The sequence below is a fragment of the Giraffa tippelskirchi genome, chromosome 4 (assembly GCF_054371585.1).
Source record: "Giraffa tippelskirchi isolate mGirTip1 chromosome 4, T2T-mGirTip1v1.2.pri, whole genome shotgun sequence".
NCBI lineage: Eukaryota > Metazoa > Chordata > Mammalia > Artiodactyla > Giraffidae > Giraffa > Giraffa tippelskirchi.
In genome coordinates this window covers 2,641,778-2,657,506 of record NC_137278.1, presented here as the reverse complement: position 1 = coordinate 2,657,506, position 15,729 = coordinate 2,641,778, and the positions used below count along the sequence as shown (strand labels likewise).

The 15,729-nt window shown below is 61.1% G+C and overlaps 1 protein-coding gene and 1 long non-coding RNA gene across 2 annotated transcripts; one reads left to right on the top strand and one right to left on the bottom strand.

Moving 5' to 3' along the window:
* Positions 1–592: 592 nt before the first annotated feature.
* Positions 593–2,292, top strand: LOC145545749 (uncharacterized). The gene is made up of 2 exons (XR_014082167.1): positions 593–1,150; positions 1,662–2,292. It is a non-coding gene; the product is annotated as an uncharacterized LOC145545749 (long non-coding RNA).
* A 165-nt stretch (positions 2,293–2,457) lies between these two features.
* Positions 2,458–14,686, bottom strand: MYMK (myomaker, myoblast fusion factor). The gene is made up of 5 exons (XM_081590541.1): positions 14,277–14,686; positions 10,417–10,531; positions 10,050–10,198; positions 7,484–7,600; positions 2,458–6,890 (listed from the first exon to the last, which is right to left on the bottom strand). Exons 1-5 carry the CDS (start codon positions 14,595–14,597, stop codon positions 6,741–6,743), a joined length of 852 nt encoding a protein of 283 aa, XP_081446667.1. The 5' UTR covers positions 14,598–14,686; the 3' UTR covers positions 2,458–6,740.
* Positions 14,687–15,729: the final 1,043 nt, after the last annotated feature.

Below are 15,729 nucleotides of genomic sequence, written 5' to 3'. Positions count from 1 at the left end.
CCAGAGCCAGCCCCTTCCCCTTTCTCTTGCTCTTGAGAGGACAAGTCAGCAAGGGCTCAAGGCTAAAGCCTCTGAGGTCACAGGCCAGCCGTTTATCAAGTGTGGGCTCTTCTTCCAGGAGCTGTGAGCCGGCTCTCACCACAACAGATATGGGAAAAGGTGCCCGTTTATTGGTCTGACCCACATTTGGTAAGTGTGAGCCGGGTGCTGATTCAGACCCTCCAACTGAGCTCTCAGACTTCAGAGGGTCTCAGATGCCTCCTGGCCCCTCCGGGCATGATGTTGGTGTGGGTGGTACCCGCTGCCCGTGGGGCCAGCCGGTCCTCACCTCTCTCTCCGCCTCCCCACAATCATGCAGGAGGGTGAGGGACCAAGTGCCCTGGGGCTGACCGTGACTCTACACTACTTGACAAGAGCAGCGGGCCGTTCGGAAGCTTCGGATGACTTCCCCGGACTCTCAGCGCACGCAGACGCACCTCCCTGGGGGCAGCAAGCCAGCGAGCATTTGCCAGCCTGGTGCATGCACGGCCTGCCCTCTTTCATGAGCACCCTCTCCCCTACTCCCCCTTCCTCTGCCCTCACCAGGCCCACCGGGGCCTCCTGCTTGGTGGCAGCCTCTGTTCTCTTCCCTGGACTTTGCCCCCCTTCTCACGGCAGTGGGACTCGACCCCCTAAAATCCTCCCACAGAGCGACAGCCTTTTGGGCCCCTGGGAACCAGCCCATCCACTCTCCACCTCGCCCTGCCCACAGCCATCCATGGCCACTCAGACCCTGCGGTTCCCTGATGTACCCGTTTGACCTTTCACCCTCTCCCTGGAGCTCCGCCCCGTCTCCTTGAGGTCGGTGAACAGCACAGCCTCTGCAGGGACGTTCCTGACCCCCAGCCCTCGCCTCTTATTCCTGGCTCTGCTGCCCTTGCTAGACCCTGGGAGTTGGAAGGTCTGCCTGGTTCCTGGTGAACCGAGGGGCTGGGGAACCGACTGCTCGGTGCCCACCCGGGACAGCCGGCTTCTTCGTCCGCCTCTGGACCCTGAGTCGCCAGACAAAATCACCTCTGTGGTCCTGGTGATGTGCCCTCAGTCGTGTCCGACTCTCTGCGATCCCATGGACTGTAGCCCGCCAGGCTCCTCTGTCCATGGGATTTCCCAGGCAAGAATACCAGAATGGGTTGCCATTTCCTACTCCAGGGGATCTTTCCAACCCAGGGGTCGAACCCACATCTCCTGTGTCTCCTGCCTTGGCAGGCAGATCCATTACTACTGAGCCACCAGGGAAGCCCAGTCCTGGTGTTAGGGACAGATTAAAGGGTGACTACATAGTTAATCCCACTAGGGGATTTTAAGTAAAGAAAAAAAAGTACTGGAGACCCGTGTAAGTTAATGATCACTCAAGAAAGCAGGTTCGCGTGACCACAAAACCAAGCTGGCTTGCCGAGCAACAAAGCCGAGGGCAGAAGCGCGAGACGTACCCCGGAACCATAAAACCACGGTGGCGTGAGCCCCACATCCTGCCCCGTGAGCGCAGCGAGTGAATGATTCCTAGGACACGCTCCTCTGGGCACGCTGAAGACAAGAATATAAGGGACAGGTGGCATCCTACTGAAGCCCGAGACCATTTGCCATGTTCAGCATATGTTACCAGCTTCTGCTCATTTCCACAGTGCCGTAACGGTCCAGGCTTGACCGTGTGCAGACAAGGAAACCTGCCTGCCTGACGTGGAGGAGGAGCTGATGATGCAAGCGTGATGTCTCCTCAAGAGAGAGGAAGAAGGTGGTCTTCTCCCGCTCCACACTTTGCCTTTGATTATAAAACCGCAGCGTGCTAAGCTCTCGGGGCGCGGCCCCCTCTCGCCCACCCGCTAGTAAGTCTCCTAAGCATCCTGTTCTCATAAATCACCGATCTCTCACTTTGCCTCTCGCTGAATTCTTTCTGTGCTGAGACGTAGCGAGCTGGCACTCCTTGGAACCCCTGAGAGGCATCTTGGCGATTTGCGAGGCACACACGCCAGAGATGGGAGCAGGGACCATTCCCCTCTCAGCTGTTGGCACCGTCTCTCCTTCGGGTCAGCAGTGGTTTTCTCGCCGCTCTTGGGAAGGTGCAGGAGGTCAGGGAGATGGTTAGACTCCGAGTGTGGAATTGTGAAGCCATCACCGGTGAGGCCCAAGAGCCAGCTGTGTGCAGGCCCACGCGGTTCCCTCCACTTGGCTTTTCCAGTTTCGGTCTCAAACCTGCCTCTTCCTGGCAGCCTGCTTTGCTTAATTCCTCCATGCATAATAAACACTTCTTTTGAAGCATTTTGTTTCCTTGTCAAATGGGACTGTTTGGGGGTGAACGTTCCCTAAGGGTCAGGATCCTCTACTTACATTCTAGAGACTTCCTTGCTTGTCCGTGACCACTGATGATGAAAGGGACAATGACTCCATTAAACAATGACGTTTAAAGAAATACTCGGCTAGTGCTCGGCATTCAATGATCTCATTTAATCTTGGCAAAACCCATGTGAAGTGAGCGCTATTACAAACGGATGAGAATTGAGGCGGAGAGGACCAGGGGGGGCAGCGAGCCTGCCTGGGGACGTAGTGGGAAAACTACAGCCAGGACCCTGACTAGCTCCCAACCCACCCGGCCCCCACCTCCCGCCTCCTGTTCCTGCCTTCTCTTTATTCCCAAGACCTCTTCAGTCCAGCCAGCCTCTGACCTAATTCACCCTCATGGGCCCGAGAGCCGGGCAGGGAGAGGCTGGCGCTCCCAGTCGAAGGTGGGGAAAGCGGGCGCAGAGATGGGGAGAGCCAGGCTCCAGGGCACAGAGCTGCTGGGGGTGGAGGGTGGGGTGGCCGGGGCGGCAGCCGGCGCCCCGGGGGGGGGGCGCGTGCCCCGGGGGGGCGCGTGCCGTGTGTCTCTGCAGACCCCGGCTCTGCGCCGCCCCGGTGCTAACCAGCTAAGCTGCAGGCCTGAGCTTTACACCCCGGGGCTTCCTGCCGACTCTGCAGAATCGTCCTGCCCACATACCTGGCCCTCCTCCCTGCAGCTCCTGCCGCCAAGACCCTGCGGCGGAGACCAGGGCGAATTCCTGCCACAGCACCAGCACCCAGCAGGCCTCCCCTAACTACAATCGCAGCAGCGAGGAGCAGCAGGAGGAGGAACAGACCGGGATGCAGGAGATGGCGAGCCATAAAGCCGTTTTTTAAAGGGGCGATAAAAGTTTTGGGTTTCAGATGGTCTTGCCGGGGAAGAGAATAGCAGAGACAGGAAATCTCAGTAGCAGACGTGACAAAGGCCACAGCGCGCAGACTGCCCTCAGACGAAAGCACCTCCGCTTGTGCAAACAGAGGACGCCCAGGTGGGGGCCCGAGCCCTCCCCACGCCGTGCCAACCTCTCCCCAGCTCCAGGGGAGGGGAGGGGCCCGCTACGATAGACTGTTTTGTCTACGTTGTTGTGAATGTTTATAATACTTCTCCATTTGGGCTGCCAGAGGTGTGCGGTGTGCCCCCGCCACGGGGCTCCAAGTGTGCTGGGGAGGGTGGGGCACATGCGTGGGCCTGGGGCATGCATGTGCTAGGCCGGGGCATCAGGGTCTGGAAGCTGAACCCAGGCCCCGAGAGGCCAGTGCGGGCCTGTACCCGCCCAGCCCAGCCCTCCTGCCTGTGTCGCCTGGTTGAACCCTGCACACCCAAACCCACGTGTCCAGGGAGCTGCCTATCCTTTTGTTTGCTGCAGATGTACTGCCCTGTGGGGAACTGCTAGCCGGGGGCTGGATGCCCCATAAAACACAGGACATTGGGTCACATTTAAATTTCAGAGGAAGAGGGTCGTTTGTAAGTATGTCTCCTGCAAGGTGCTCCACATTTAAGACACACTGAGGCAAGACAATCATCTATTACCTGAAATTCAAATAAAGCCAGGCAGCCTGTATGGTATCTGCAACCCTACCCGTGTGGCTATTTACATTCAGGTCAATTAGACTCAGCTGACATTTAAAGAGCCAGCTCTGCCAGGCCCGTTTGCGGGGCTCACGGGCCTGTGTGTCAGGCGGACGCTGCCCGGGCTGGGTGAGCGTCTCCACTGTTAAAGTGAGCTCCACGGCACGCCGCCGCTCTAGGCCTCCAGTAACATCTTGGAGGACGTTTTCAGGCACTCATTCTTAGAAATCTCAGGACTCAGGGACCCCAGTCCTCCCTGCATTGGGGCTGGGTGGGAGGGGCAGTCCTGTCTGGAGCCCACGTTGGCCTGGGATGGCCCGGGATGGACGGGAAGGGGGCGTTTCCTGCACCAGGGACCCGAGTCTCAGATTCCAGGGACCTGAAGGCCCCAGGACTCCGTGACACTGGGATCGGAGGTGCTGGAGTCTGAAGGCCATTGCACCTGGTCCTTGTTAGTCTTGGAGTGTTGGGGGGGCTTTCTGGGTGGCTGCCTCTCTTCCTGGTCCCCTTCCTGGGCACTCCCCTTTGACCCTTGGGTAGATTCCCCCCCCCCCCATCAAGATGCCAAAGTGTTGCTTCAAGCCAGAGGAAGATGCCTCTGGGATGTTTGGCAAGACCCTGGGCACCGCCACCAACTCAGTGATCCGTGCCCAAGGGACGAGGGCCAGCTGCCACCTCCCCGGCTTTCAGGGTCCTCATCCGCAAAGTGGCCTCAGGGCCCACCCCTGGGACCCTCTGAGGGGATCTCCAAGGGGGCCAGCAGAGCTCAGGAGGGGCGCAGTCGGGCTTGGAGCCCGAGAGGCAGACGGGACTGAGGCCTGGAGCGCGCCTCCTAATTGTCCATGACTTACAGACTTGGCCGGGCTCCCAGACGGCCTCATAAATCAGGGCAGCCGCAATGAGCAGCCTGTGGGTGCAGCCCTTATGCGCCTGGCCTGGCAGGCCCCTGCCTCCTCCCTGCTCAGGAGCAGGCTGCGGCCTCCAACTTTCCACGCACTGCACTGCCGCGGGGCTGGGGTGTGCTTGCTGGGGGGGGGCCTGGGAGGGCTGCTGGGAGGGAGGCGATGGGTTGAGGGGATGGTCGGGGGACGGTGGGAGGTGGTGGGCAGAGGCCAGCCACCTTGCCGATTTATGGAGCGATGCCGCCTGGCTCCCCTTCACCCGTGCGGCCCCAGAGTCTGTCCTTTGCCTCACCACCTGGTGAGCCGTGAGTCTCCCCCTGTGGATCTGGGAGACGGGACCAGAGGAGAAGACCTGAAGTCTCTTCACACGTGCGTGTGTGTCTGTGTGTGTACACATGTGCTCGCACCCCCACAACAAGGCCCGAAGCCGATCGAGGCGTCACCCGCCCGCCCCTGGGCCGGGGCCCCGCTGTGTTCTGTGCCCTCCCGTGGGGACACGTCTGGCTGATGGCCCTGGAGCTCTGATGAGCTAGCTCTCGCCCCACAAGGCTTGGCGAGGACCCTGAGTGCAGGCGGGCCGCTCTGTCACTAGTGGACTGTGGGGACAGAAAGGGGTGGGGCCAGGGCTGGGCTGCGGGGGTCCAGGCCCCCAGGACACGGGACCCCCGGGCAGTCAAGGGGGCCCACAGACTCACGGGGGCCGGGCTGCGGGGTGTGCCTGGCCCCCTGCCCTTGGGGCCAGCTCTCTCCCAGCCCCTGAAGCGTGGACAGGGTGACTTGAGGACAAACCAGGGGCTGCCCCACGTGGTGGGCGCGGACGTGGGTAGCTGCACGTCTGGAAACACAAACAGGCCCCAGACAGGTGTAGGTAACTTCCTGCCTGACGGATGTGCCCAGATCATTCGGGAAGCTGGGAGCCTCGGCTTTGTGAGGTGATGTCTGGGCAGCCGGCTCCCGCCCCCACCCCCGGGTGGTGCCAGCAGGCTCTGGGCGGGAGTGGGCTGACCTCCTCACACAGTGGCAAGCCCTGCCCCAAGGGGCCAGCCTGGGGTCCTCGCTCAGGGTTCCGGACCGGGCCCACCGTCCCACCCTGGGCGGGATCTTAAAGGCCCTGAGGGCGCTCCAGAGTGAGGTGCCCGGAGTGGTGCCAGGCCCTGGGGACAGTGGGCTGAAGCCAGTGCTGCTGTCTCGAGCTCTGAGCCTGAAGAATTCCATGGACAGAGGAGCCCGGCAGGATACAGTCCATGGGGTCGCAGAGTCGGACGTGACTAAGTGACTTTCATACTATACTCTTAATCCTACGTCACTTTGAAACTTCTTTCCCCATCAAAGTAGGGTACCTCTGAGCCCTGACTTGCCATCTACTCAGACTTGCTCTGAGGACTAGATGAAATGACCAGGGTGAACAGGACATGGACACAGCTTGATTCAGGGGCCTGGAGGGAAGGGCAGCAAGGGACAGGCAGGCCTGGGCCAGGGACAGAGTGGCCTCACTGGCCCTGGCGTGCTGAGCCTGAGGGCACAGGTCAGGAGTGGGGAGATCAGTTGCCAAGAGAAAGCAGGTGGCAAGTGAAGTGGGAAGCACAAGGTCGGGGGTGGCGGGCAGGGCCCCTTGTGGCCGGGCCTGGGCGAAGCTAGGCGGGGACAGACGCTGGCTCCGGGGCTCTGCAGACACTCCCATCTGCCAGGACCTTGGCCTCGGAGAAGGGAGAAAGTTCTTTACTTTGCAGCATGGTGCTTAGCACCCAGTACCAACCTAATAAGTGGATTCTCAAGAAGCGCCCGGCCTGTGGTTCCCAAAGCCCTGGAGAGACCTCAGGCTCTGAGGAGGGACGTTCCTCCGGGTCGGGCAGGACGGGGTGCTCTTGGCAGGTCGGGGACAGGGCAGGACGGGGCTCAGAGCCAGGGATGCACGGTCAGATGCAGGCACAGCAGAGGGTGGAGCAGTCCAGCTTGGCAGGGGGTCCTGCACTTCCGGCCTTCTTGTTGACCTTGGGCAGCAGCAGGGTGAAGGACATAGCCAGGGCGCAGTGGTAGAAGCTGTGGACGTAGGTGTAGTCCCAGTCCTGTGGGGGCAGAACGGGACCAGTCTGCGGCCTCCGCCCCTGCCCTGAGGCACGTCTTCCTCCAATCGTCCCTGCCCGCCCTGGGCCCTCGGCTGTGGGCCTGGTGAGACGTGGCACCTGCCGGGGTCAGTGGGCCCTGCCCCAGCCCCCAGCTCGTCCTCGGGAGTCTGGCCAAGTGTCCCCTCCAAGAGGCTTCCCGTCACTGTCCAGCCCATGGGGGTCTTGCCCTCCACGCCTAGACCACCGCAGGTCTGTGCTGATCCACCGGGCCTTTGCCACTGGGGCTCCTCCCTCCCCACCCATGCCTTCCCGCCCTTCCCTCTCCCCCCCTGCTCCAGGTGTGGCTCCTGCCTTGGCCCCTTCAGCCCTGTGCACCCACCAAAGGCAAGCTCTCTGTAGCCCCCCAGCCCTGGAGATGCTGGTGGTGCCGGGGAAGGAGCTGGCCGTGACTGAAGGGGGGTGCTGGTGTCAGCAGGAGTGGGTGCTGCTGGAGCCTCCTGGAGGGGTGCGGCCCCATCCAGCCTCAGGCCAAGCAGGCTGGGGCTGACCGGGGCCCTTGTGGGGGGCTCCTTCCCCGCCCCCTCCCCGAGTACCTCAAAGAAGAAGCGCAACATGAGGGCCAGGGCCCCGAAGCAGAGCCCGGGGCCTATCTGCTGGGCGTACACGCTCTTGTCCGGAAACAGCCGCCTCGTCTCCTTCATCTGCTGCAGCTGCGGGGACGGGGGGCCAGAGCGGGGTCTCAGGCCCAGCCTTGGGCACTCGCGCCCTGGGCATCCTTGGCGGTGGGGGGGAGCGGGGCTTGGGGAGGGGCCCAGGCGCATCGGGCTCCACGGCTGCAGGACCCGCGGGAGACCCCGCCTGGGTGAGCCGACTGGGGCTGCCCTCAGCCTCTTGACCCCACAAGGATCCCCTGCCCCCTCTGCCCCTTGGAGAAACCCTTGAAAGATTCCAGCCTGAGGGGACCAGTTGCGTGGTTTTCTACTGTGAAGGGGCGTTGGTGGTGTGACCACAGGAGGGCCTGGGATGCGTGTGGCCGACTCTGCGAGACCTCTCGCCACTTTCAGAGTTGACCGACTCATCGTAGCATTTCTTAGACAAACCTGCCCAGCACGTGAGACGGCTGTGCCTCAGCTGGGCTGCCTAGAGTAAGACTCAAGTGGGAATTAGAAACGTGGGTTCACATCCGCTAAACAGACGAAGGAAAGGCAGGTCCGCGTCCTGAGAGCCCGAACCACAAGTGCTGCAGCCGGCAGGGCGTTTCGGATTCCAACGAGGGAACCCGCCCTCACACACGCTCTGGGTGGGGGCCACCCCATGTGCACCCCCACCTCCAGCGGCTCACACAGAGACCATGAGCAGCTTCCTGCTGGGTCAGGGCCGGTTTTGCCACTAAATAAATTCCAAACCGATATCCGGTGTCCAGTTTTCTGGAATTTTCCACCACTGGTGAGGACTCAAGACCTGCAAAGTCACGGGTGGTGTGTGGGCACAGCTGGACAATGTGACTCTGGGCGCAGGTGCCTGGGGACCCGGGAGGCCTCCTTCAGCCCGTCCAGCACCTTTGGACTCGAGACCCCTGTCCCAGGGGGTGGCCTGGCCTGGCCCCTCCCCTCAGCCCTATTCACCCATCTCTCTCCACTTCCTCTCCCTGACCGTTGCTCAAGAAGGGACGAGCCTCCGGGAGAAAAATGCACCCTCATTCCAGGAAACAACTGCCCTGGAAAAGCCAAAATAAACTCCACATTCAATGGTCTAGAAAACACAATTTGAGCCCCAGATGGAGGGAGGCAGGCAGCCCTGGGTTCCCGTGGGGCTTCATGGGGATGCTGGCAAGGGACCGCTCTCCCGGCTAATTAGAATCCAGCCCAGAGCCAGACGGGTCAAGATTCTGTAGGAGGGACAACCCTTCAGGGCAGAACAAGGAGCCTCTGTCCCACTTCCTGCCAGGGAGGCAGTGAGTTATCAGTGAGGGGGGGTCTCTGTGTTTATGAATTCCAGAATGTTAATTAACACGGCCCTTCCTCGGGTCCAGACAAGTCAGACCCCAGCGCGCTTCCTCCCCTCGCCTCTCCGAGGGCCTCCTGGGTCAGCGCGGGGCCAGCTTGGCTTCCCCGAGATGTGAGGAATCACAGCCTGGCCTCACTTGTCCTGCCGTGACTTCTTGTTAAGTTGCTGACCTCCCAGCCTTGCTTTCTTCACTAACCAAAAGGCAAACTAAATCCTCCGCTCTCTGGGCACAGAGAGGAGGGGGGCGCTTTGGAAAGCTCACCCCCAGGACTTCATTTTCCCTCCCCAAACTGCACAGTGGGTCGGTGGGCAGCTTCTCGCCTCCTGCCCAGCCCCGCCTCTTTCCCAGGTCTTTTTTCTGGTCCCCTCGAGGCGCAGCTCCTTAACCCTGTCCTGGAGGCCCAGGGAGTGCCCTGGGTCTACTCTGCCGAGCATCCCTCTTTCACTTGGACTAGTTTGAGTGGATTTCGGTCCTTGCAGCCAGGAGGGCCTTGGGGTGGGGGAGGCCTGGGGACTGTATGTAAAAGGTCTTGTGACTGCTAGGTCCCTGCGTGGCCAGCGAAGGGCCATCAGTGTTGGAAACTCTGGCTCAGGCTGCTTGCATGCTCATGAGTGATTCCGGCTTCCTGTCGACCTCACACAACATCCTCCCTCTTCATTTGAACCAGGCTCAAGGTCACCCCCTCCAGGAAGTCTTCCCAGATTAACCCAGGCCACTTCCAATTGACACTGCATCTCTAAATCAGCCATTCTCTTCAATAATAATAATAATAACAATGACTACAATAGCAGCTCCTATTTGTTGAGCATATTAGAAGCCAGGTTCTGTGCCAGTCCTTAAGGTGCATTATCTCAATTAATCTTTGAACCAACCCCTATCAGGTAGGTACTGAACTATAAAACCCATTTTACAGATATGGAAAATGAGGCAGAGAGGTTAGCTAACTTGGGTCAGGTCCAGAGCTGGTGAGTCCAGACACAATACAAACTAGGTCTGCAAGGTAGGGGCAGCCGACGGTCACTTTCTATGTGTTAGCTGAGGCCCCGTGTCCAGCCTGCCGACCCATGAGATGGGAGGTGGGTTGAGACCCCGGGAGGGAAGAGTCTCCTCCAGAAGAGGCGGCCCGAGCGTTGAGGCTCGCACGTACGCACCCACTTGGCCGCGATGATGAGGATGGCCGAGCCGATGGGGCCGGAGTACACCCCGTAGCCCCAGCGGTCATGGTAGATCCGCACAGCGATGGTCAGGACGCCAAACATCACGAAAGTCGATCGCTTGGGCTCGTCGAAGTCGGCCAGCGCTGCGGGGGAGAGAGCGGGGTGAGGTGAGGGGACTTTTCTAGATGCACAATTTTAAAAGGTTATGAAAAACGGGAGTCGAGGCATTGACGTCCCGCACATGCTTTTTCACAGGTGAGCGGAGGGCTGGGCCGTCAGCGGGCCGGCCCGGGTGGGTGGCGGGCAGTGGGCCATCCTGACCCTCACGTGCAGGGCCGGGCTGCGGGGGGCGGCCACTCACCCATCAGCGAGACCCACATGCTGAGGGCCGTCCCGTAGACGCTGAAGTACTCCAGGACGTCGTGACGCAGGAAACAGAGCACCGCCAGGCCGGGCCCGGTGCAGGCGTGGTGGAGCTGCGGGGGCCACGGACAGAGGGTCAGTGGGGAGGCGAGGGCGCCGGGGCCCCAGGCCCTGAGAGCTGGCACCTCGGGCAGGCCACTGTCTCCCCATCTGAAAAATGGGGGCACTCTGGACCACTTTCCTGCAGGGTCCCCCAAAGCCCCACTGAGGTGGGGACCCTCCCGCGTGATCTACATGTTCCCTCAGCATCCGCTCAGCTGAGGCCAGAGCCTTTCTCTTGAGTAGGAGTCTGCTCTGCCCAGGTCACAGAGAGGGTACCTCCTCTCCCGCAAGTTACCCCTCTGACCACTGAGCCTCTGGAGCCCTGGGGGTGCTGACGACGACGCAGGCGCGGACCCGGCCTGAGAGGTGCCCTGTCAGCAGGTCGGGGTGGAGGTTGGAGACTTGCTTTCTTAAGAGGCTCTCGGGCTGGTCTCAGGGTGCTGCCAGAAGGGAACCCATTTTGAGAACCACCGGCCGGCAGCTCTCAGGTTCTGTCCGAAGTGAGGGCAGATGGCAGAGACCACCCCCCACTCCTGTGCGGGTGCTGAACTCGGCATCCTTGTCTCAGCCCCCGCCCTGACTCCTACGGTCATCTCTCAACGTCGACTTTGAAAGCAATTTGAAAGCAAAGTGCCAGTATTCTCAAAGCCGTCCACTTATTTCTGGACAACTCTCTCCTTTGGCTTACACATTTCATCATTTTCAGCAATATTTAATTACGTGATGTAATTATTTTGACAAGCTCAAGGGCATAAACAGGCTTGGGGACCAGCACAATGGACCCTTGGTTAACCCGCTCAGCAGGATGGAGAGGCGTGCAGGAGAGCAGTCCACGCTGGAGACGCCGGGGGTGTGCGGTGGGGGGTGGGGTGGGGTTGAGGGGAGCCCTGGGTCACCTGGGGTGTCGGGCCAAGGTGAGATCAGCTTAGAGCTTCCACTGGTTGCAGCTGTATGCAACCTAAAGCTGCGGGGCACCGAGGTGGCATTAACAGGGATACAATGTCCAGAACAGGGGAGGAGAGAGTGCTGATCCTCTGTCCTGTCAGACCTACCTAGAGGACCGTGCTGAGCTTTGGATGCTGCATGCTTTGAAGAGACGCAGGGAAAGAAAGGTGGAAGGGGAGGAACCAGGTGGTGGCTATGACTGTTTGGCGCAGGCGAGAGAAGGGGCTTCAAGTGGGGCCTGATCAAGGTGCTCACCCCTCCAGGAGAGGGCAAAGACAACACTTGCTCCCCCCACGGCTCTGGCGGGCAGGGCCAGACTCTGTGAGTGACTCGGGTCCCCTTCTGCCCCAGTCCCACCTGAGCTCCATCATCTGCTGTCTCTTATGTACCCAGTACACCCGTAATAGCACAGATCGCTGTGTAGGACTGAAGACCTCATCGCTGTGAAATTCCGGTTGCTGTCTGTGCCCTCCCTCCCGTCTGCCTTGTCCCAGCCGTGATCCCAGCTCGCAGCAGAGCTTGCAACGGCTTGCTCGTGAACGCGGGGTCAGCGAGGCGGGGTTTGGAGCGGTTTGGAGGAGAGCTGGCCCAGGAAGGAACCTCTCCCCGCAGGCCCTTGGTTCACTGCTGCGGGACAGGTGGGGCAGGTGGCCTTCGGGGAGGGACCACGTGCCAAGGAGCAGGGGGAAGCAGCAGGGGGCACTCGGCCTCTGCGTCTGCCAGGACCTGGCAGACGCAGGGGGCACTCGGCCTCTGCGTCTGCCAGGACCTGGCTCCGTGTGGCACTGGCGGGGTGGGGGTGGGGCGTGGGGCTGGGGGCCTGGCAGGAAACGCATGGCCTCTGGAGGCCGACCTGGCGGGTCCTGGCCTTGAGCTTGGAGGGCCGGCTGACGGCCCCTGGGGCCAGGGCGGGGACTTCTGTCAACTGGAGATCAGAGCCCCTGCTCCACGTGGTGGCGGCGTGGGCCAGGGAGTTCCATGCGGCTGAGCACACAGCACGCTGTCCAGCCGTTGTCACGCCTTCTGGTCGGGACACAGAGGATGCCACGTGGGAGGCAGAAGCTGGGGTGGTGTTGGCTGTACACCAACACAAAATTCAAAATTCGAAGGGAAGTGATGGTGCCTCTGGGGGCTCCGGAGAAAGGGGCTGAGCGGGTCTTTGTGGCCAGAGGACATTTGTCACCGGAGGCAGCTGGCCCTGTCCCTCTGGTGGGGTGGGGTGGGCGGGGCGGGCCTCTGAGGCTGGCCACGGAGGCAGCTGCCGGGCGGGCTCACCCCGGCAGGGAGGGGTGGCCCAGCAGCGACCGTGGTTTCCCGAGCCAGGTCTCTCGTGGGCTCTTGGAGGACGAGACCTCGGCCCCTCTCCTCGGCCGCAGGCCCTTGTCCCTGCGGGGAAGCCCCCTGCCTGGCCCCAGTCTCCCACCTGCCGGGCAGACCTCCTGGCCCTCACCCAAGCCGGGGTCCTGAGAGGAGGGAGGGAAGTGGCTGTCAGCAAGGTGCCCCAAACGAGCGGGGAGGGGCCGCTGCTGGGGAAGCGAGCTGCCTGGGGCAGGGGGCAGGGGGCAGGCCACCTCTCACTCGGAGCTGGGGTCACTCACCTCCCCAGAGCATGCTGCCCCAGGGAGCTGGGCTTCAATCAAGGCTGGGACTGGAGGATGGTGGGGAGACACAGCGGGGCCACTCGGGGGGGTCCATTGGGGAGGGTGGTGGAAGGAGCTTCAGCGGGTCAGGGGTAAGGAGGCAGGAAGGCACTAAGATGTAGGGAGATGATGGACGGATGGATGGATGGTTGATCAGGCAGGTAGAGAGATGACAGTCCATATATGTATAGATGATTGATCACAGAGAGAGTACATAGGTAGGGAGGTGGACAGACAGCTAGACAGAAGCTAGAGGGATGGATCGACAGAGTCAGAGAAACGCATGGAGGGTGAGGGGGAGCAAAGCCAGGGAGGGAGAGACCCGGAGGTTTAGAGAGAGAGTGAATCCCACGGGCGTGGAGCTCCAGAAACCAAGAGGGAAGCGGACGCAGTTTGAGAAACAAAACGAGGGCAGACCCAGGAGGAGAGTCAGTGAGAGAAACGCAGGCGGAGAGAGACCCGACCCACGGGGAGGCGGGGTGGGGGGCAGCGAGGGGAGCCCAGAAGGAGTCAGTGAGAGAAACGCAGGCGGAGAGAGACCCGCGGGGAGGCGGGGTGGGGGGCAGCGAGGGGAGCCCAGAAGGAGTCAGTGAGAGAAACGCAGGCGGAGAGAGACCCGCGGGGAGGCGGGGTGGGGGGCAGCGAGGGGAGCCCAGAGCCAGCCGCCAGAAGTATAAATAGAGAGAGAAGGGCCCGGAGAGACGCGTAGGCCCCACGAAGGAGAGACACGCGTACGTGAGCAGGCCGTCCTGAGCCGAGGCCAGCTGCAGCGTCCTGGAGGCAGATTCCTTGGCTCCTCGTGCTCCCCGGGCCCTGCTAGCCCCCCTGCGGGGCCCGGGGTACCAGGGGGAGGGGTGGGGAGCCGGAGCCAGGAGCCGCCTGGGGGAGTCGGCCAGTGACAGGGGAACCTTGGAGGGGCTGGGCCTGGACCGACTGTCCCTGACCCCTGGGGGCTTGGTCTCACTCACAGCAACCCCAGAGGGACTTCCTGGCCCAGACGGGAAAGCTGGGGTCCAGGGAGGCGAAGGGGTCCCCCAGCCCTCTCTCCTGGGCTCTTTCTTTCACTCCCGTCACCCAACATGGGAAAGTGGTGAAAATGTGGCCCCTGTCCTCTGTCCCTGGGAAGGTGCTGGGTGGATGGGGGGTCGTCTCCCCAGACCCCCAGACTTACCGCCAGAAAGAACGTGGTGAAGAGATAGACCATGGCCTCCATGTGGAACCGCCTTTTGGCAGCGATGCTGACCGTGGGGAGGAAGGCCAGGCTGCTGATTGTGGGCAGGAGCAGCTTGGCCATGAGCGTACCCATGGGCTGGGGAGCAGAGGCGGGGTGTAGGCCGCCGGGGTCCCCAGGACAGGGAGAAGAGAGGGACAGGACCTGCTCCTTCCAGAGGGGGCCCTGGTGGCAGCTGCGGTTTAAATGCCCTGAAGGAGGCAGGGATGTGAGCGCACATGTCCAGAAGCACACGGGGAGGTCCAACAGCTGACGGGCCATGTGATCAGCACTTGTCTCTGATTTTTTTTTGGATAGGTCAGAGTTGTTGATTCAGGGAGACCATACTTCTCTTCTCGGAGGCAGCAGCTCTGGAGAAAAGTCCCCTGTGAGCTCAGTCCCCAACATCCAGCCACTTTCTATCTTGGCCGCTCCCCGGGGCGCTGGGGAGCCCAGAATGAGAAAGAACAGACGCTGTTGCTTGAGTCACATGTCCACAGGCGGGGCAAAAGGTGGGAGAACCCAAGGGTTAGCCGATTCCCCTGGAGAAGGAAATGGCCACCCACTCCAGTACTCTTGCCTGGGAAATCCCACGGATAGAAGAACCTGGTGGGCTACAATCCACGGGGTTGCAAGAACTGGACACAGCTTAGTGGCCAAACCACCACCACTCACTAAAAGGTCCTTGTAGATAAGTCTCACCTTTTACCAGCCGGCTCTCGCCCCAGACAGGTTTCCTTGGTAACTAAATGAATGAAACTGACATTCCTTTCTGCTTGGTTACATTGATTCAAGCCTGAAGTGCACAGACCAGGAACTGCTCTATCAGGGTCACCAAGGCAAGGCTGACGCCAGCCCTCTCAGCGTTCCTCTGCCTTCGGGAGATAATCTTCCCTTTTTGAAGAGGCCTGGGGGGAACTTCCTGGCAGAGGGCCCCCATCCTTTGGCCAAGATGCCTCTAGGTAACTCCTTGTGAGTTACCCAGGCTGACTCTCTCCCAGGAAAGACTGCTGGGTTGATTCATTTGTTGCAAAAGGACAGCTTTCGTTTAAGTTTTGTGCTTCGTCGTGGTGTAAGGATGTCACCTGCAGCAAAATGCACCGATTCATAACGTGCAGTCTGGTGGGATTTGCCAAGTGCTGTGTGATGGCTCCAGCGGCCCCTTCACTCCAGCGTGGGCCTTGAGTCCCCAGCAGAGGCAGCCTCTGTTCTGGCTTCTGTGGACACCTGTCTCAGCCTGTATATACGGACGCATGCCGGGTGCATTCTTTCACAGCCCCAGAATGTCCCTGGGAGTCACCCACGTGTGTCACGTGGCTTGTTCCTGTGGTCGCTGGGTGGTTACTCCGGATTTTGCTCTCCTGGGAATTGGAATTTGAAGAACGGGAAAAGCAGGCGGGGGGTGAGGCTGAGG